Source organism: Xyrauchen texanus, chromosome 23 (assembly GCF_025860055.1).
Source record: "Xyrauchen texanus isolate HMW12.3.18 chromosome 23, RBS_HiC_50CHRs, whole genome shotgun sequence".
Classification (NCBI taxonomy): domain Eukaryota; kingdom Metazoa; phylum Chordata; class Actinopteri; order Cypriniformes; family Catostomidae; genus Xyrauchen; species Xyrauchen texanus.
This window is the reverse complement of record NC_068298.1, coordinates 10838790-10861922: the sequence shown is the minus strand read 5'-3', so window position 1 is coordinate 10861922 and position 23133 is coordinate 10838790. Positions and strand designations below refer to the sequence as shown.

At 38.3% G+C, this 23133-nt stretch overlaps 1 protein-coding gene across 4 annotated transcripts in view; it reads right to left on the bottom strand.

Moving 5' to 3' along the window:
* LOC127663308 (ecto-NOX disulfide-thiol exchanger 2-like) overlaps nt 1-23133 on the bottom strand; it is a 239206-nt gene that overhangs the window by 76398 nt on the left and 139675 nt on the right. For 2 of the 4 annotated variants that reach the window (XM_052154829.1, XM_052154830.1), the window contains one exon: nt 22453-22530. The exons of 1 other annotated variant lie outside the window; for it this stretch is intronic. In XM_052154829.1, the coding sequence (XP_052010789.1) occupies nt 22453-22530 (78 nt within the window). Of the gene's footprint in view, nt 1-10831; nt 10895-22452; nt 22531-23133 lie in introns of those variants that run through there. One more of the 4 variants, XM_052154832.1, reaches the window with a different exon arrangement.

Genomic DNA, 23133 nt, shown 5'->3' with positions numbered 1-23133 from the left:
ATTATGCCACACATGCTGTTAATTGAGCTTAACTTGTATTCAACCTGGAACATTCCTTTAAGCAATCTCCATAATAAGTATGGTAAATTGATGTGTTGCGTTCATGGTAGAAATATGAAAGCTCTCAGTTTGTTTTTTTTTAGAAAAAGTTGTGTTCTGCTCTGGATTCTGACTGGTAAAAACAGCAATGCAGCCATGCAAAAATTAACAATGATTAACAGCCAACTATTAACCATAGTTTCCATGTCAAGGACTATGTCTTCAAGCAGAAAGATTGCACATAATGTTTTAACCAATGTTTTATTACAATTTCAGCCCTTAATATTTTCATTATATATTGGCAATTTTATAAATTAAGGCTGATTGGTTGGTTCAGTCACATGCAGGCATTCTGTTGTGTGTTGTTCCTGATAACACACTTTAGTCATGATTATTTACACAAAATGCACAGCCTCTCATACCTTTATAACTAACAAACTGACATGCAGTTGCAATAAGCATAGTATAGTATGAAATATAGGCTAAGTGGTGGCATTGTGATATAACTGAGTTTCAGACATTTTTCCAGCCTTGCACTGAGAGAAAAGTGTTTAAGCCTTGCTACTCAATGTTACAACATTAAAACAGGAACACAAGAAAAATTAGTAAAATGAGAATGTTCCATCTGAATATTCTTGTACGAGTTTACAAATATGATGAGCTCTATAAAGTCAACCATACAGGCTAAAATTACAGCAAATGTGAGTCAGTTAAGTTAAAACAGACATAGTTGAATCTTAGTTTCTGTCTCAGTTTCCCAGACTACTGTGAGCTTTGTGCATAAGCGGCTTTCGCTGCATCTCACTGCCATTAAAAAGTGGCTTGTTATGTTGTGGCAAACATTTCTGGAGTGGTGGATTCAAATGTACTGCTCTCAAGAGTCAAACCCCCACCGAAACATTCAAGTCAGATGCTCACAAACATGACAGCAACAAGATCTTTCTAACAATGTGACCAGTGCTGTGATCGAAGTCTGTGGGTTTACATAAATTATTTTCCCCTCTCTCTCCTCTGGCTGGATTATGACAATAATTAGTTCCAGCTCAGTAGCAGTGTCGCACATTTACCTTGCTGTCCCACATTCTTCCACAAATGCACAATTTAGGCTGTGAGCATCAGGGCTTTAAGCACTGGAAGGGTTCATCAGAGCTGTTTCAAAGGAAGACAGCAGGAGAAACAGGGTCTGACAGCACTGCTGGAGCAGCATCTTCTCAGCTCTATGGCCTTGTGAGTTTATTAGAAAGCAGTCATTAGGGCTGGGCAATAGGACGATGTAATCGAATATCGACAATGTCTAACAAAGATCCTGATGCCTATTCCGAACTGACATGAATGACAATATCGGGAAATGGCAAAACCATGGATCTGGAAAGTCACCAAATATTTTAAACAGTGACCAGGGTGTGAAACTAGCACCCGCCACCCACCAAATGCAATGAGGCTGAATCCAGTTCGCCAGCTCCTCGTCCAAATGTATTTCATGCGTTGGTAATTTTGCTCATCTATCCGCAACAGGCGACGACTTGCTGCAACACGTCTCGGAGTGGCACATGACAAGTAATGCTGTTAGTCACAAAGCCATGCGCTTGAAGAAACACAATTTACTATATTTTTAAAAACAGACAAAAGAAAAGGCATCAAAAGCTATGTTTCCATCAATGCTTTTTTTTTATGTGCATTTTAGGATATTGCATAAAATCTGCTAGAAGGAAACTCTGAGATGCAAATAAAATGGACTTACTTAAAAGTTTAAAGCTAAATCAATAAAGCAAAAAAATTCACCGACCCTCGGCAGGTGTTGATGACGATCATGATTTGTGAATCAGAGGAACTTTTTTTCTGAAGTTTTGATTCTGGCTGATCGAATACATGCTTCAGTGGAATATATTAGATGAGCGCTCGATGAACTAACACCGGATTTTCGTGAGGTTTGTGAATTATATCTGTTTAAACTAGATATTTGCAGACATATTTTTAATAAAAATGTATAGAAATGTTATTGCTATTTGCATTTTATCATTAGAAAAGTAAGCTAAAAGTGACAGGGAACTCCTGAGCACAGGCTGATAGAATACGTGCTTTTGAGGTAAATAAATGAGCGCTCCACAGGTTGCTGGATCTGCTCAAGTTTTGTGAGGTTTGTTTATTACACCTGTTAAATGAGATATGTGCATATTTGCAGATGGTACATTATATTAGTGTTATTGATATTTGCCTTTTTATCATTAGACAAGACAGTTAAAAGTTACAGGGAACAGTTTAGGAGATAGAGGGTGAATGAAACAGACAAGCACTTTAACATAATGAGCTCAAACGCATCTGACACGGCTCTGATATGCAGACCGTTTAAATGACACTGTGTTGCACACTGATCTATTATTGTAGTAACACGACGTGGCATGGGGGGCGTGGTCGTGTGTCGGTCTGCGGGAGAGAGAGAGAGCGGTAAGGCTTGTCACCTGGTTTGTAATTACCTCTAACACCTGTGTCTTATTATAGTGATACAGAGACAGACATTTAAGGAACGCCAAGTGTCGAGAGAGGGAGAGAGAATTTCCAGAAAGCACGACAGACGGGGGAGTGCGTCTCGATCATGCTCTATAATATATATATATATATATATATATATATATATATATATATATATATATATATATATACACACACCTTTGTGGGAGGTGTAATTGTGATCAACGGTCACATCGATTCTGTGTGTGAGAAAGCACGAGCAATAAAAAGGTCTGAACTTGAACCTGCCTCGTTGTCTCCTGACTCCTCCATCGCTCCAATCAAACCAGTTCACAGTGGTGCCGAGAACCCGGGTTTGGAGGAGAGCGCCGCTATGGAGTCTTCACCGCTGGCCGAAGTCATCAACGCCCTCACCAACATCCAGCAGACACAACACCTTGCCCTCTTGGAGGTTCGCCAGGAGCAAGAACAATGCTTCCAAGCCTTGCTCCAGGCACAAGCAGAGGACCGGCAAGTGCTGCGGAGCCTGATCACCAGGGAGGGGGCTGGTGCTGCGTCCTCCTCGGATCCCATCCCACCGCTTGCCCTCGTGAAAATGGGGCCAAGCGATGATCCGGAGGCCTTCCTCGACCTGTTCGAGAAGACGGCGGAGGTATGGAGGTGGCCTCCCGAACAGTGGGCGGCTCGCCACACACGATAACAACAAAACACACCGTGACTGGTCATTTACATGTCTCACTTCACGTGCAAGGAACTGATTCTCAGCGCCCTCAAAGATCAAATCGGCCAAATGGGAAATTTTATTGGCCGATGCCGATAATTAAAAATAGAGAAGGGCGATATATCTGTCAACCACTAATCTATAGTCACAAGAACAAATGACTGTGAAACGAATAAAACATTTATTATTCAGATCTGGAAAAGTAGGCCATAGGACTCAAAACATGAAACAATTATATATTTGAATTTACATATTTGTATGTACAGTATATGTAAATTCACATGTTTGTAAATATGATCAAAAACTCCAATATACTATAAAAACAAGTCTAGTTATTCTTTATATATATATATATATATATATATATATATATATATATATATATATATAAACAACTCACGAATTTAATTCAATTTAATTCAATTCACGAAGTTAAAACAAATTTACAATCTTGATACAGCTGTATTTAGTTAATATCCATGCCATAAAGCTCTCAACCCAAGGAATCCTGAAGGGAAGACTTAAATTTGACTCAGAGCAGCACCAGCCTGACACTGCGAAACTGACATGAAAAGAGTAGCACTTCAGCTAATGCTTACACATGGGGTCAACAATCACTATGAGCTGCTTTGAATTTCAGATCAGTAGCTCAAAAACAGGCTCATCAATGTCTGGGACTTGCTCTGGATGTCATATCTTGTCACTGATTCCATTTGTGCAACTCTTAGACTGTAAGAAACCAGCCTGACATTAAATGTGATTTAAATTATTTAACTTAATCATTCATGAAATTTTGCAAGCTCAATAAATACAGAATTATATAACATTTTATTGTGTTAAGTAATTGGCTTGTCCAAGACATATAAATGGGAGTCAGCAGTGGGGTCACATAGCAGTGGGGTCAGGCTCTGAATAACTGGACTGCCACTTGATTATTTCAAGAAGTTCAATATTGGAGCCAATCAGGGCTCAGCGCTGCTGGAGAGTAGTATGATTACTTGATTACCTAAAATGTCTTCAAAGACTCAAATTTGAACATTAATTGTCCATACAGACATACAGAAGAGTTCATCTATATCTTTGAAGTAATAGCCTATGCTACCTAAAGACCACATCGGTTTGAGAGATAGAACCAGAATTAACTGAATTAATTTGACTGAAGGCATGCAATTTGTATTCTGGCCACGGTTAGACCTAAAATTCTTGTAATGAAACAACCGTTCTACTTTCTACTTGTTTCATAGAACTCTAAATGCGTTTTACAACAGGACCACCTAATTCAATTGTTTTCACTTATCATTTTAACAAACATTTCAAAGAAAAACTTCACAAAGTTAAATGTGCTCTATAGAAAGCTGACATGATCCATAGGAGTGTGTAATTTCTTAACATTAAATACTTTATTCTAACCCAGCTTAATATGCAGCGACAACTAAAAGAAAGCTATTTGTAGGTTGAAAATAAATAGTGGGGTTCTGTTTGTTTGAGTATCCCAACCAGCCTGACAAAACATCATTAGCTCAATCAATAGCGTAAATAGAATTATCTGTTTGCATGACCAATGGAAGATGAGAGAATGTTAAGGATATTAGGCAATTCCGTTTGTTGACACTACTGGTGCATTAATCAAAACATGATAAGAGACAAACTGTTATAAGAGTGAAATAGAACGGCTAACTATATTTATGTGGAAACAGTGAAAATAAAGTCTTAATACTTGTGTCTCTTATGAGACTTTGAGCTCAGTCAGCAGGGGCACTCAGAATTGGTTCATTTGTGGACAAAGACAAAAAAATATTAATTCAGTTTAGCCATTAATGTTTTTTCCCTCTTAATGCATTGAATTGGCATTGGTAGATGACGGTATTAATGGTTCGTTAAGTGGCAATGAGTAAGAGTTTACTGATGGATTGCCATGCTGTTTGCTCACCCACCAGAGGTGCTCATCTTTCTGCAATCTTTCCCCTATTAACTTTAATTATTCACAACATCTTAATTAACAGATTCTAATTATTACTGAGGAATTAGGCTGATTTGTTTGAAACTGACTGCCTCCATGGAGAAACCTGAATTCTCAAATGTAATGCTTACAATTTGAAATTGCACACATTATAAACGTGTATTATATACACATTACAATTATAAAACGTCAGCATGATGATGATGATGGTAATGATGATAACCATTATATCTGTCCTTTTTGTTAGGAATCAATGTTGATTAGAGGCAGTGAAAATAAGAGAAATAAACTACTGCAGTCTGTGTAGTCATATATACTGTGTGTAATATATATATATATATATTAGGGCTGTCGATTTAACGCATTAATTCAGTAATTTTATAAATGTAATGCTTTAAATAAATTAACGCAATTAAACACAATTCCCCCGGATTGTAATAAGGAAGATTCCTGAGAAATGCAAGCGTGCAGTACCACCTGTTTACTCCAGAGGGCAGTAATTTAATTTAAGCTGTGTGGCAATGCGCAGTTTATACAGTGAAGAAAACAACCAGACAGCACAAAACAGACATTCGTTACGTTCTTGCGTTCAAAACATTTGATGGAGCGCAAATTCGAACTAAGAGATCTCAAGATGTGTTCTAAGTATTAAACTATATTTAACTTGACACAATAACCTAAAAATGTTATGTTTATGATGCAATGCACCCAAGACTAAGAATGTAATGCTTTCTAATTATCTGAATATTTATATATACATATATATATATATATATATATATATATATATATATATATATATATATATATATATATATATATATATTTATTTTAATTAATCGGGACATCATGTAATTCATTTGATTACATTTTTTAAGCAATTGACAGCCCTTGTAAATATATATACATATATATATACAGTGAGGAAAATAAGTATTTGAACACCCTGCTATTTTGCAAGTTCTCCCACTTGGAAATCATGGAGGGGTCTGAAATTGTCATCGTAGGTGCTTGTCCACTGTGAGAGACATAATCTAAAAAAAAAATCCAGAAATCACAATGTATGATTTTTTAACTATTTATTTGTATGATACAGCTGCAAATAAGTATTTGAACACCTGAGAAAATCAATGTTAATATTTGGTACAGTAGCCTTTGTTTGCAATTACAGAGGTCAAACGTTTCCTGTAGTTTTTCACCAGGTTTGCACACACTGCAGGAGGGATTTTGGCCCACTCCTCCACACAGATCTTCTCTAGATCAGTCAGGTTTCTGAGCTGTCGCTGAGAAACACGGAGTTTGAGCTCCCTCCAAAGATTCTCTATTGGGTTTAGGTCTGGAGACTGGCTAGGCCACGCCAGGACCTTGATATGCTTCTTACAGAGCCACTCCTTGGTTATCCTGGCTGTGTGCTTCGGGTCATTGTCATGTTAGAAGACCCAGCCTCGACCCATCTTCAATGCTGAGGGAAGGAGGTTGTTCCCCAAAATCTCGCAATACATGGCCCCTGTCATCCTCTCCTTAATACAGTGCAGTCGCCCTGTCCCATGTGCAGAAAAACACCCCCAAAGCATGATGCTACTACCCCCATGCTTCACAGTAGGGATGGTGTTCTTGGGATGGTACTCATCATTCTTCTTCCTCCAAACACGGTTAGTGGAATTATGACCAAAAAGTTCTATTTTGGTCTCATCTGACCACATGACTTTCTCCCATGACTCCTCTGGATCATCCAAATGGTCATTGGCAAACTTAAGACGGGCCTTGACATGTGCTGGTTTAAGCAGGGGAACCTTCCGTGCCATGCATGATTTCAAACCATGACGTCTTAGTGTATTACCAACAGTAACCTTGGAAACGGTGGTCCCAGCTCTTTTCAGGTCATTGACCAGCTCCTCCCGTGTAGTTCTGGGCTGATTTCTCACCTTTCTTAGGATCATTGAGACCCCACGAGGTGAGATCTTGCACGGAGCCCCAGTCCGAGGGAGATTGACAGTCATGTTTAGCTTCTTCCATTTTCTAATGATTGCTCCAACAGTGGACCTTTTTTCACCAAGCTGCTTGGCAATTTCCCGTAGCCCTTTCCAGCCTTGTGGAGGTGTACAATTTTGTCTCTAGTGTCTTTGGACAGCTCTTTGGTCTTGGCCATGTTAGTAGTTGGATTCTTACTGATTGTATGGGGTGGACAGGTGTCTTTATGCAGCTAACGACCTCAAACAGGTGCATCTAATTTAGGATAATAAATGGAGTGGAGGTGGACATTTTATAGGCAGACTAACAGGTCTTTGAGGGTCAGAATTCTAGCTGATAGACAGGTGTTCAAATACTTATTTGCAGCTGTATCATACAAATAAATAGTTAAAAAATCATACATTGTGATTTCTGGATTTTTTTTTTTAGATTATGTCTCTCACAGTGGACATGCACCTACGATGACAATTTGAGACCCCTGCATGATTTCCAAGTGGGAGAACTTGCAAAATAGCAGGGTGTTCAAATACTTATTTTCCTCACTGTATATATATATATATATATATATACAAACAAACATATATATAAATATTATCATAATTATCATAATAATTCCTGGGTTAAAGACTCTGGAAAACCTTGACTGTCAACAAGATTTAATGAACCTCTCTAAAGAAAAATAAACCCATAGAAATTATACTCAAATTGTTTAGACCTAGAGGCCACAGACTGCTTCCATGTCAGCCAAGTGGGTTTGATTTCTTTGCTCTCTGCACAAAGGATTATGACAGCAGTTTGCTGCAGACATCAATACACCGCTACTTGATAGAAAAGAAAGTCCCACTTGAAGATTGTCAATGATTTCAATTTTTATTTTTTATTACTTACATCATATATTTCAGTTTTCACACATTTTCGTGAATGTTCGACAAGAGTTCAGAGTTGTTATTAAAATGGATTTGGAATTGTCTAAATTAAAGTAGGAAGATGGTATTTACTTACAATTAGGGGTGGGCGATATGAACAAAATCTTATATCACGTTATGACAAATTTTCTAGCACGATAACAATAAATATTGCAATATAGTAATTATTCCTGGAAAACCAAAACAAATCAATTAATATAATAAATGACCATATTGTAATGCCTATTTTTGGTAAATCTAGTCAGTGAAATAAATACTTTTTAAATGAAAACCACTTCCTCTTACATCATTTTATTTTTATTTAGAACTTGACAATGTTAAAAATAAAATAAACACTCAGCTTTAAATCAACCTCATCATAATACTCAATTTCACATTATACCACATTTCAGTCTATGTTATTGACCAGTTTTATAATAAACTTTCCTCAAGAAATTGAAGATAATTTCAAAGCAAAGTAACAAAGAAAATTTTAGTAAGAAAATACACAAAGTAAATAAACATGTCTTGCAGAAAATACATTTAAAATATATTTACACAATAAAAATGGAATTAATACAGAGCACTTTTGGCTTTCATAATATTCTTTAGCATGCTTCATTCTGAGTTGGCAAAACAGATTGTTTGTATTATCACAAGTGATTATCGTAGTGCCAAAGTTTGCAGATACATTTTTTCGAATCTGTGTCAGTTTATGAACCAGATGTCGCACTTGTTTTAATAACAATCTCTTGATCGCATCAGCAAAAATGATTCAAATGATGGAGACCTATAGATGTGCGGTGTAGTCAAGTGGTGCGCTTGTTAAAGAGATGATCCAGGTGTCTAGATCAGTGATGTTGTCCCGGCAGAGTGTGCCAGTCAGATCACGGTGGACTTCTGCATCTTTCGCTGTAGATTGCTCAGATCTGTCCCACAAAATTAGAATTATATAGAATCAGCCACGAGTTTGTGGATGCGTTTGCGGTGTTGCCTGATCTGCATAATTCCTTTAGTGAATCTGTGCTAAACCAGCGCATACAAATAACCGCCGAATTCATTCCCCGCACAAGCCTGGTTTTAGTTTCACGTGAAGCGTGCCCACTGATAGATATGGTCACGCTGGTCACATGGATATTTACATATAGCGATATACGCAATATAGCAAAATCTCTGTAGTTTAACAATTTATATCGTCGGCACGATATATATCGTCATATCGCCCAGCCCTACTTACAATATTTGCAAACCTTTAAGTGTCTTTGCTCTGTACACAGAAAGTGCTTTTCAAATGAAGCCTCATTTAATCTAAATGTTGGAGTCCATGCAGTGTTAAAGATATAATTGGCATGATAAACCCCAGTTCCATATTTATCTCAGAGAAGAAGCACAACAAATCTACAAATACTCTGTACAAATACTCAAAGGCCTTAAACTCTTAAAGGGCCAGGAAATAAAGAAGATATTGAAGGAGAGAATGGGTGGGAGACATAATAGAAAGCAGCAGTTGCAACATATGGCTTAATATAAACCATATGAAGGGGCTTAAAAAGGAAGTCCTACTACTACTGGTCTGGCTTTGCTCTCAGAGAATTCTGTTTTCTTTCTGATTGGCTCCACATTTGAAAATGTCTGAAATCTGTAAATGGCATTAGACCAACATAATAAAATCTAATAAAAAGTGGACGACTCAAAACGAAGGATTTTTCTGTTGACCCTGTCTAGTGCTTGGTGCTTACAACGCAAACATGGTTTGATTCCCAGAGAACGCACATACTGATATGAGTCGATTTGGATAAAGTCATCTGAAATGCAAAATGCATAAGCTAAATGCAGAAACAAAGTGCAGAAATGCAGAAAAAATATGTGAAATTGTAGCGTAACAGGCACAAATTAGCATATTCATCACAAAATTTAATTGTTTGCAAAACTAAAACCAAAAGAAAACAAAAAGATATAGTATTTGTGATTGTTTTTGGCAATGCATTGGCATGTTTCTAGGGGAAAAGGGTACTGCCTTAATTAGTTTTTTCTCTTTTTGAAGTTGTACCTGTCAGAATGCAGTACAGGATGCTTCCTCAGACTTTGCACTTGTATTACAAATGTCAACTAGCATCTGAAGTTTCTAATTAGAAGAAATCTCATGTCAAGACAGGAAGCAGGAACTCTGTTTACTTGACTGCATATATTAGGCATTCAATGACAGTATTTTAATAAAAAGATCATCTTCATGATGAAAGCCATCATGTCGTGGAGGCACTAAAATGCACCAGCATTTTAAGTGTACATTGTAACACTTTGGGTTGATATCAAGTTTTAATATGGAAATTAGGCTATTCCTTCTTCAGTTAACTTTCCGGTTTAATTTATAATTGGCCTAGGTATAAATCCCTTCAGCGAATGTGTCCTCCCATCAAGCTTTTTAAAGATACCATAAATAATTAAAAACAGAGTCAGAAAGAGGGCAAGCAAAATCATCAATCTTCTCAATTAAACTCAGGTGCTCACTAACAACATAATTATCTCAGAAGTGAGCCCGAAAGCACTTTTGTACAGTTAAATGCTTAATATGACAAATACGTAGAAAACTGTCATGTATGCTACTTTGAGGTACATGAATAGAATGCAATATGGGTCCAAACACTACCATGCTGCAATAGCTGCACATTAAATAACTGCTGACCTGATGTCATTTGTGACAAATCACGATATGACCCTACAGCTCCCTGGGGGAAGCAGGTCAATAGACTTCCTGCCCCAGTGTACCTGTTCTGCTGTTCAGTGATGCACATCTTCAGACCTCTACAGCAGAGCAGCTCAATCCAGACACTTCCCGAGCTGTTCATCTTTCTGTTCACACTCTATGTCATCGCTCTCACATGGGCATTACCCAGATATGCTGGTATCAGCCTCCAAACATTCTGTCAAAATCCAAGGTGGCAAACGGAACAGGCAGAAGTGTAGGAAAAGTCTAAATGTTCACCGGAAAAAAACAAAACAAAAAACTGTTTAGCTACAACTTGAAGGATCACTTGAAAATCAGTGGAGAATGCATGTTGCATTGCTGCAGCTATGCGGTCATGCCACGTTAAAGATTCAGTAACTCCCAGGCAGGAATAGAGTGAATGGTCATGGTTTATTAGTTCTTGTTCAATGAGTGAATTCAGCATACTGAAAACACGTGTGATGAAAGACCAGATCCATTAAGCTGGATTCCATTTAATGTGGCGCATAGGGTGTTTCATGGAAGTGCATTGTCTCTGAGCAAATGGGTGTGCCACAGAGAAATGCACACATTATGTACAACAGCACACACTTACATGAGAGTAATCTTATATTGATAGAAGACATTTAATAGAATTTATGTACTGCCAGAGTTTTCACAATGAATATGTCAGAAAAAAAAAATACACATGGACAAGCAAAAACAATAAAAAGAAAATAATGAAATGAAGGAGATCTATTTCAAAAATAAAATAAGTCTGTGGAACATCTGCAGTTAATAAAAGAGAAAAGCCACAAACAAAGAAATTGGATGAAAAAAATACCTCTTAACTGAGTGTGTAGCCTGAAAAGCATCGTAGAGAGAGAGAGAAACACAAAAAGAACCACTATTACTAAAAAGGATGGACAGGCTTGGTTTGAAAAGAAAAAAAAAAGAATAAGAAAAAGCTACTACAGCTACTGTAGCTACTGAAGAGCTGCAGAATAAGACCTATTCTTTTACCTTTTTAATGATGAAAGATGTTGAGAAAAGGTCAGGCCTAAAAGCTTAGCATCTTATTAGATTATTTCAACAGTTATTTGTTACAGTGAGCCATTATGACCCATTTCAGAGAGGCGCTTTGATTTCTGCCGCTGATTGGACAATACAGAAAATCGTAAGTAACACAACCCTGAAGGTGAGAACATAAACCAGATTCTGACATATTCTTTAGAAAACATGATGCTTCAACATGCAAAACTCACCATCATGATGCTAGGGTGTTTTAGATGGTTATCTGGGTGTTGCTTTGAGGCTACTAAGGTGTTCGGAGTAGATGTCAGTGCATTGTTAATTGGTTGTTGATGAACGGCTCAATAAAAAGAGCCCATAATATTCTGTTCCCTAGATATGGTTTGGGTGCCTTCTTTAACACAAGTCTATGGGATTTTTTCACCTACAGTATTTATTGTCTGTCAGCTGAAAATCAGGAAATTACTTAGTCCAGTTACTTTGAATAGAGACAGTATGACTCTCCTTAACAAGCCGTATGGTTTATCATTCATGTCAGTAGCACGTGTGGGACAAACCCTCAACCCAAAATATGAGCAATTGGAACAGTGATGATTTGAACAATGCAGTGAACAAACACCACTAGAAACATAAGGATGCCATGCAGCACAGAATGTACTGTAACAGTGAGCTGCCCTTCAAGACAGAAAATCTATGCTGGTATTTGAAGAGTCTTTAGCCTTTAGCCAAGCTCAAGCTTTCTACTTGTTATCAATATCAAGTTATCAGGTAGATCTAAAGGTTGCCCCTTAAGTTGGCCAAAATATCAGTTTAGCAATCTTACTTGTGATCTATCGTGAAGACTGGGCATGTGGGTGTTTGAGAAGACCTGGTGTTGATGCAGCTGTGTGCACGATAATGACGATATATGAGAATGTGTCTGCATCCAGATACTGGCTGCTTGTTCTATCGACTGATGTTCTCAAGCTGGCATTATCACTACCTGGGTACTTCTGCTGCTGCCAGGATCTTATCAAGGGCAGCCAATTATAAAGGAAGAGATGTGGCCTGCATTAAGTAAATGTCAGCATCTCTGTAACCTCCAGGTCCACTTTATCTGTCCCCGGGAGTCACGGGTGTCCTTTGTCTCCGTCACCACATATACCGAGCCCACTTTGTCAGAGTGAGGTACAAGACCCTTTTAAAACTTAAATGCAAAGACAAATTGGTGTAGTTAGTGACAAAACCCCTGTGCATTACTTTTTGATTTATTAAACAGGAAAACGCTGTTTAATAAATTAAAAATGTGTGCCTCGGACTGCAGTTTGGCCCAGAGAGGTATTATGTGTAAATTAATGCTGAAATGCAATCAGTGCTAAAGATAAAGATAGATTAGATGAGAGTAGAGAGATCACTTAAGACTTCTAAGACACCATCAAGGAGGGTGGATGGGGGATGTCTCAGCATGCTATCTGTCCATCAGCACAGGAAGTCAATGATTCAATTCTTCACGATGGATGGAGAGCAGTTCCGGTCATCAGAGGATGCAGTGACACTCAATAGCATATCTTAATGGTCTACCCATCTGACTTAGAGGATATCTGCACATGGGGACATCATTAATTTTCTGAGACTTGATATAACCCCGATTGACATTCCACACTCTCCAGTCACTCAATGGGCTCGCAAAGATAAATGCATGCAGCATATACACTCAAGAGAAGATCAGAGCTGATTTGAGGCATGGAGCCAAGCCCACCTCACGTCTGAGCAACATGATAAGAGTGTGCCACTGATGGGGAGACAACATGAGAGAGAAACTGATGTTCAACTGAGAAAAGAAGTTAGATAGCGAGATTATTGACATGAGATTGCCAGCTCTATGTTTTTTCAGAGGGACTGACATCCCTTTTGTGCCACATACATCCCTCTTGGGAGATGTTTGTAGGTTGAATCACAAACCTTTGAAAGGTGGGAAAGAAAAGAAAATTGTAATACTTGAATGCCTGGGGGACTGAACAGGCAGAAAGGTTGGAATGTTAAAAGAAATGCTGTCAAGCCACTGCAATGGCAACATCCTGTTAAAAGAGGACCACTTTAAGGGTTTTAGTTACACTGTACCTTTTCTTTGTTCTTGACAATGGCATTTAATAATAATAATAATTCCTTACATTATATAGTGCTTTTCTAGGCACTCAAAGCCTAGGGAAGATGTGACAGCAGCCATAGCGCGCCAGAACACCCACCACTGGTGGGGAGGAGAGAGTAGAGTGATGTAGCCAATTCAGGGATGGAGATTAATACAAGGCTATGATAGATAGGGGCCAATGGGGGAATTTGGCCAGGTTACACCCCTACTCTTTACGAGAAGTGTCTTGGGATTTTTAATGACCACAGAGAGTCAGGACCTCAGTTTAACATCTCATCCAAAGGACGGTGCCTTTTTACAGTATAGTCACTATACTGGGGCATTAGGACCCACACAGACAGTAGGGTGAGCCACCCCTGCTGGCCTCCCTAATACCACTTCCAGCACTTCCATGGTTTTCCCCAGGAGGTCTCCCATCCAGGTACTGGCCAGGCTCAACCCTGCTTAGCTTTAGTGGGCAACCAAGCAAGAGCTGCAGGATCATATGGCTACCAGTATGCATTCATGGCTTTACTTCTAATAAGCCAGTGAACCATGGCATATCACTTATTTTATGATGACTCACATTATGGCATCTTTCAGGAGAAATATTTGATATACCAAAAGGAAAATAGCAGACTCTTCTAAAATATGAAAAGTCTTTACCTCAGCTCTCACTCCCAGACAAAGAGCAACATCAATCACAGAAATCTATCTATCTATCTATCTATCTATCTATCTATCTATCCATCCATCCATCCATCCATCCATCCATCCATCCATCCATCCATCCATTTATCTGTCTGTCTGTCCATTCATCCATCATTTCTAGTGATTTCACTGTAGTTCTCATAGCTACTCAATTATTAATTAAAAACTTGAGAATAAATCTAGCCCAAAATAATAGAACATTTTAAGTCAGAGACACTATATTGTTGCAATGTTTCAGAGAGGATCAAGAACAAAATGTTTACAATGAAAACATATTTACATTAACATTGTTTATCATATTTTAGGAACCACAGGTCTTGTCCAACACACAGCACAGGGATTAATCTCAACTTCCATAAAACCCCCTTCTTTTGTGTTCCTATACTTAGCCAAGGAATGATTTAGAGAGCAGAATGCAGAGAGACAAAGAGATTGTAAAGGAAATGGGGTAGTGAGAACAGACGTGAGAGACGGGATGTGCGGGCTCGGAGGCAGGTCCCAGACAAATTTAAACAGGATGAAACATCCCAGCTGATAGATGGAAGGCAGAAGGAGAGAAACACAACTGAGAAAATATGGGTAGATATGCTTTCTGGGCACAAACATCATCTCTAGTGACATAAATCATTAAAGGGAAGTCTGGAAATAGCAGCCGAAGTTGGGAAGGTCAGACAGCTTGTCTGCCATCCTACATACACAAACAGCTCTCTGTCGGTGGGGTCTGCGGCCCCTTCCAGAGATCGTGCACAATCACTGACATAGATGGTACATCTGGCTGATGGTGAACCCCAGTGCAATTGCCAATTAAGACTAACGAGAGCTGGTGTGTGACACATTTGTCATGATCAGCTGAAAAGATGAGCAAAAGCCGAGATATAATGGTCTCATCATGGCTATGTAAACCACTCCCTTGGGAAATAAATAGCAGATCTTCTTCAGTATACCAACAAAGCTAGGGAAAGCCTGATTTTAGGCTTCCTACTGCTTCCCTACTTATCCCACACTACACACCACTGATCCCAGCCTAAAACAGCACAATCTGGCCTGTTCCTCAGATTTGATCTTGCATAGTCTCGTAGGCCTTTTCTTCTTTTCCCCTGTCCTAGAATAAAACTGGAAACACGATTTGGAAATCAAATGATGTACAGTTTTGTTATAATACTGCAACGTTCTGCCTCAGTGTATCTGACATTGTGGATCAAAAAGCATTTTAACAGAGCCATATTAAATGCAAAGAAAAAAAGACTCAAAATCGCAAGCTCCAATCTAAATGGCTGGCTTTACACCATTCCTGTGAGTAGGGGTGCACAGGTTGCTTTCAGTCTAATGGGAAACAAAGTTGTGTTTATAAAGGCCCCGGCGCACTTCATTAACAGTCGAAGAACAGGTGTGATGTCAACAAAGGTGTTTTTGAGTTTGATTTTTGCAGTTCAAAACAGCTCGTCAGTACAAACTTTCATGAGAACTTTGTACCGGCTGCTACAAAACGTCTTACTGCAATTGGTTCATGTCATTGTAAGGGGTGATCTGCAGCTCAGTCAACATGAACACACATTCTTCGATTGCAGAGTTGTTAGCGAGCTGGTGCAAACTAACCTACATCTGTTCAATCGTTCATGTAGAGACATTTTACAATAATTTTTGTTGAATTATCAACAAAAGGAATCAAATCTACTCAAATACTCTTAAGTACCTATTTACACAGTTTTTTATGCTGCTTCACACATGCGTCATCTGGAGGTGAGAGCCATTCACACATCTACCCAAAGTGAGATAAAGTATGCCTCTCTTATCATCATTCTCTTGTCTGTATTCGATCAATTAACACTCTTTTATAAACCCATCTTTGCAGTAGTATCAGTGTCATCACAAAATACAATAACACAAGGTAACTGGTGCATATTATGGCCACGTAAAGCATGTAAGCGCATTAGCGCAATGAATGCAGAATGTAAACATGAAAAATGGCACGTTCACAAATCTACTGCATATTTAAAACTTTAAATAATCATTGAATGGTCAAAACTGTTTTTTTTGTTGGTCTCATGTGAATTCTAATTATACTGTAGAATGAGGCATGAAGTCATTTATACTACATTTTGATGTCACATAAGTTAAAGGCATAGTTCACCCAAAAATACAAATTCTGTAATTGTTTTCTCATCCTTGTGTTGTCATAACCCATATTAAAATCATTTTGTACTCAGTGATGTCATACAATGGCAGTTTATGGTAACCAACTCTTCAAGCTGATGCAAAAGCATAATTGTTAAGTCTAATAAATTATTGTATGTGACTAATGCCTTTCCCGAAGGCACCAAGCCTTAATGTATGCCTTCAGAACAAGGCATAAGTCACATACAATAATTTATTAGACTTCTGAATTGCACTTTTGTGTCCTTTCGAAGCTTGAAGAGGTGGTCACTATAAACTGCCATTGTATTTAATCCCAGAGAACAACACTTTTCAAAATTTCTCCTTTTGTGTTAAGAAAAATAAAGTCATATGGTTCTTCAACACTTTCTTGAAAAATCTAGTCAATTAATTTATTAAGTTTGCAATGTTGATGGCATCAAATCTATGAACAAAATGTATATTCAAATAGAGTTTTGTATGCTGCACTTGGTAGCAGGTAAATGGTGTATAATCAAATACAACAGCACATGTCATATTTTTTATTACCATATGTTACATCACAACTGTATATTACCGTATTTTATAGAATATTCTGCAGGTCTTGATTTTGTTATCTGAAAGGTATAAAGGTAATACATATAGTTCAATGCGACTTATATAACGTATATAAAACTGTCAGGCTATCAGTGCAACTTATACACAGATGTGACTTAACTGTTTTATTTTAGTTTTTCTCTCACAAGAACACAGTTTTTACCAGGTGCAACTTATATTTAGATGCAACTCTATTTATGGCAAAAACAGTAATGCTGTATCATCGATTACAGTAAAATAACATGCCCTTAACTATCACATAATGCAACGCACTGCGGTTGGTAGCTGTACGTTTCAATCAGACGACTTCTTCCTGTCAGTGGACAGTTCTGGGACAGAATGAATTGCAAAGTGGGACAGACTTTATGGCAATTGTCAAAACAGCACATGAGAAATGTTTTTGGTGATGTATTAAAGAAGGGAAGACAACCACAAAAAAAAAAAAAAAAAAGAATGAAAGAAATAGATCTGAATTTGATGTCAGAATTCCATGCAGTAGAAGCAGTGCTAAAGGAAGTATGTACTGCTGAATGTAGTGACAAGAAGGAATGTGGTGGGGAGTTGAGGGGAGATGCAGGTAGTATGAAGCAGACAGGAAGACACACATTAATGAGCAAGAGCACTGAGAATCTGGCAGCAAAAGCAGATCTGCTGTTTCCATCTCTATGTGTCTATGTGTGTGTGGGGGGGGGGGGGGGGCAGCTGATGCCTCACAGGTGAGAGCCTAGTAGCTCATTGCAATGTCTGCTATGACAGCCTCTGCATTGTGTCTGCTTGGTGTGATGCATGGCAAAGCTCTGACAGAAAGAGAAGGCAATACCAGCCTGCAATTTACCTATCCAAAGCAGGGGTCAGGCGTGACAGCAGCTATTGGGAAAGTGGCCGAACAGTTCGACCCCTGGCCTGCATCCAGGGATATCAGTCTGTGACTGCTAAGACTCACTCCTGAGAAATGCTCCGTGAAGGAGAGCATCTGGAAAATAGGCTAATAAGTGTGCTCTGGTCCAGGACACCTAGCAGAAAGCAGCCAACAGAAACATGCTTTTGCACACCAGTGAGTTTTTATGTAGGGAAAACCGCTTGTGTACATCTCACGGAAATGAAAACCATACTCGAAAGCAAGCAGAGATTCTGATAAAAACGATATTTAACAGTACATGATAGCAAAACCAATCTAATTCCTAACCGGTGGCAATCACAGTTCCAGATGAGTCTGTTCGGCAGCTGTAAATAATTTTTTTTTAACATGTATGCGGAAGCCTCAAGCTGGGTGCTGATGAGACAATGACGACTCACGTCTGAATGTGCAATGATGACTGATGTAAATTGAATAATTCCTCGCTAGGCAAAAGAAGCGGCACAAATGTTATGATGTGTGTGACATTTACCATTTACTTAGCTGTAAAATACACTCCTACAGATCATAGTGTCTGTTAAGGAGTGGAAAGAGAGAGTGTGAGGAACATCATCTCCTATGTCACATCAGAGGGGACAGTCCTAAATCTGAGCAATGTGTTTTTATTGGGTTTTCACAATAAATGCAGTTTCCCCATACAAGGCGATGCACTCTAAGATTACTTAGTTTAAAAATATAGCTTAAAAAGATTTTATGAAATTGGAATTGATAAGCACTCATAACCCACATTGTTTGCATACAAACATACACCAGATCAACACTAAACCCAGCATGCTTGTCGATAGGGCTTAAACGATTAGTCGACGTTATCGGCAACGTCGACAATAAAAAATTGTCGACAAAAATATTTGTTGTCGAATAGTCGTTTGATTTAATTTCATGTAACATGAGATCACATTAAACTCTAATGATGAGAGCAGCACTGCAGTTCGCACTTGAATGAGGAGAGGAAGAATGACACAGCTCACAGTCCAGATGCACTCTAAACTTTCCAAACAGCTTCTAGTGATGTAGATCGCAAAGTTTGAGGGAATTATAATGCAAAACCAGAAAGTAAGTAAATACAGAAGCACTCTTGTTGTGGAATAAGTGGAGCTGAGGCTGCCGTTCCGCTGAAGCAATACTTGCGTATCATGCGCCTTTAAAGGGTTATATCTTAAATGCAGTTATATTTAATGCATTACAGCTTTATTAAAGTTCAAATAATACAGAAGCAGATCATGTAAATAACCACAAACTCAAAAAAGTTATTTTTATTTTTAACTTTGTTTGTCAAGATGTAAATAAAGAGAAAATGATATAAGAGGAAGTAGTTTTCATTTAAAAATGAATTTTTCAAAATTAGGTATTACAATATAGTTATTATGTTAATCGATTTGATTTGATTTTCCAGAGAGAAATACTATATTGCAATATATATCGATATCGTGATATAAAATTACTCATGTCGTGATATAAGAATTTTTTCATATCACCCACGCCTAGGTAGCAGAACTACTGCCATTCCTGATCAATTGATGAACAGCATTTGGATAAAATTGCAGCTTAACAACTTCAATAGGGAACAGCCAGTCAAATCTGATTCCTTCAATTTCAATAAATAAATTACCTACAATAGCCACAGGGCAGTCATCATGGTCTATCAACTCAGATCTTTTCTCCAGCCCATGCAAAAATCCTCTTTTCAAAGAGTTTAAAGCTGTCTAAAGAGTGCAGCAGCATGTATAGGGAAAAATTAAATAACTGGAGCTAGATTTTAATGTCTTTTGAACAAAATGTGAGTGGTGATTGCTATGCAAATCTTGGTGCCGTGATGCTAGGGTGTTCTGGGTAGCTGCTAACAGGCCCACCTCCAACTTTCTATTATATTCTTGTCCCTAGATATGGCTCGGGTCCCACCTTAATTGAGTTGGGATTCTTTTAACTTATTTTAATGTCTGCCAGGTGAAAACCTTAAGTCAGATCACATACAGGGCTTTTCCACTGCACGGTACAACTCGACTTTACTTGCTTTTTGGGAGTTTTCCACTGTGGATAGTACCTGGTAGGTTTTTTTTACCACCTCGGTCGAGGTTCCAAGCGAGCCGAGCCGATACTAAATGTGACATCAACACCCTGCAGATCACTGATTGGTCAGAGAGAATCGTTACTGCCAGCGTCATTGGATTTGCGACACGGAATATCAACCCGCTAGTTTTAAAGTTAGCAACAGCTATAGCAGCATCATTTGTTCACGCGATTTTCGAATTGTAAAAAGAAATGGCTGTGTGAACAACCACGACGTTGTCAATAAACGAGGTGCAGACATTCCTCTCGTTAGTGAGGAACGAAACGAAAAAATCTTTCAGGAAGTTTCTCAGCTGTTGGCCACACACGGCTACCACCGGACATACTAACAGTGTAGGGAAAAGTTACAAAAAACTAAAAGTGACTACAGAACCATCAAGGAAAAGTGGAAGTGGTTCGACCAAATGGATGCTATCTAGACTGGCGAGCAATGGGAAGGAGAGTGCCCTGGACTCAGCCATGGCTGGAGTCCACGATGAAGGATGGTACGTTAACTCCATACTCTACTTGAAAGCTTCACTTTATTTAGTTGACCTGCTACTGGAAAGCTTGCTTCTAAAACAACCAGACCAATTTAACTGTTACACTTACACTTTCACCATGCAACAACTGCTTTATGCAGCACAATGAGCTAGTAGCTAACAGCTAGCGGTTGTGTTATTATTTATTGTTTTGTGTCACGTTTAAGATGATGTCACTGCAGTAGGGCGGGGGACCAATGACGATCAGCCTATAATCCCACCCACATTGAGGCCAGCATTAAACAGCAGTGGAAAAGCAAGCTCAGAAAAGTAAAGCGAGTAGAGTCGAGTCGAGTCGAACCGTAACGTGCAGTGGAAAAGTGCCATTCGAAAGGTAAAGGTAATAGTAAAGAAAGATAATACACTTCTAGCAAACTTGCTAAGAAGCCACATTATATTTAATACTAAGGGTTAGGAGTATGTTTAAATCCCTAATCCTAAGTATAAGCCACAGTAATGGGGATGCTTGCCTTAGAGAAATATGTTTCTATTTAAACGAAGGACAAAGACAATTCTGATGCTTATTGTGGAAGACAGAAATGTGTTTTATGCAGTGGCATAGCTAGAACCTGGCTGATAGGGCTAAAGCCCCAGATCTTTTGTTAATAGCCCTGAATGTGTTTTTGTGATAAAAAAACAAAAAAGGAAGGCTTAATATTCATTACATCAGGGTACAAAAGCAACAAGGCAGGCTACAATTCTGGATTCAAATGTAAATTAATTCTGATCAGTAAGAACCACTTGCATTAACTGACAGTTTGCACTTTGACTTTTACCTGCTGTTCTCAAGTTCATCAGACCCGTTACGAATGCCTCGAGTGGGAGCATTCTATTTTCTCTCACAGGGGTGCAACTTTCAGTATCAGAGGCACTGAGGTTTTATTATGCAAGCCTTATTTCTAAGTATATAATCTATAAGCCTTATTTCAAATCTTCATTTGTTTTTAACAATCCACACACCAAGTAGATTTTAATGTATGTGCCAGTCATCTTGTTCGGTTATTCAGGTTTAGTCAGAGAGAAAGAGAGAGAGAGAGATTACTCTAGATGGGACAAACACCCCATAGAATCCCTGCATGCAGAATTCTGTAGATACATTCTAAGAGTTCAGAGAAGAACACCTACTAATGCATGCCGGGCCGAACTAGGCAGAGACCCCCTAATTATACATATTGAAATATGATCCCTCAAATTTTGGACACACCTAATTCAAGTTCCCTTAACACACTGCAACAAGAAGCCCTTAAAACCCTTCCACTTTGTCAGCTGGCTCTGAAACTCACAAAACCACTAACAACTAAAAACACCAGTTTCAGACCAGCACTGCTGAACTAAACCATATCAGAATAAACCAAATCATAAAAGAAAGCAAAAATTCATATTTGGCCATTGGAAAAATGAAAGTAAAAACCAAAAGCAAATTGGAATGCTATCAGGCCCTAAACAGAACGTATAATCTAGCAGAATATCTCCACACTGTAAGAGATCCAAACCAGAGATGGATCATCACTAAATACAGACTCAGTGATCAGTCTGGACATAGAAAAAGGCTGACACAGACAAACATGGCTTCTAAAGGAAGAACGAGTCTGTGCTCACTGTGACACTGGTGAGGTCGAGACAGAGACACGCTTTCTCCTTCCACAGATTTCCAGTTCAGCAGAAACAGATCAGATGCTGGGGGAGGACAATCATGCATCAGTTGCAGCTAAATTCATTTTTGAGATGCACACCCTCAGAAACCAATCACTGCCTCAATGTACTTTAGTCACAGTTCTTTTATTTTCTTATGTTCAAAATGTCTTGTTAAATGCTTATTTTATTTTATATTGAATAGTGTATATTGTTATTAGAGTTTTTATTTTATTCATTACTGGCACCTTATTTTAATTCTATATTTATTGTTATTTATTACTATTTTATTATTATTATTATTTGTCTTGTCATTATCTGTTTTGTGTATTAATGCTTTGGCATGATTGTGTTTACATACAATATTGCCAAAGCATTAATACATGGTTCTGGACAGCCAAATGTGAACAGAGGACACCCTAGAGGGGGAGCCACCAAATAGTGAAAAGCATTTAGTTAAGTTAGCCATAACTTGTAGGGATTCCACAGATCACACATCCACACATTCAGGAATATCTAGATGTGTGAACTTACCAGAGGCGAAGCCTAAGATAAAAAAAAATGAAATCACAGACAGAAAGAGTGGGCATGAGAAAGAAAGTGATAGAAAGAGACTCATTAAAGCAACATTGATGAAAATGTCTGAAA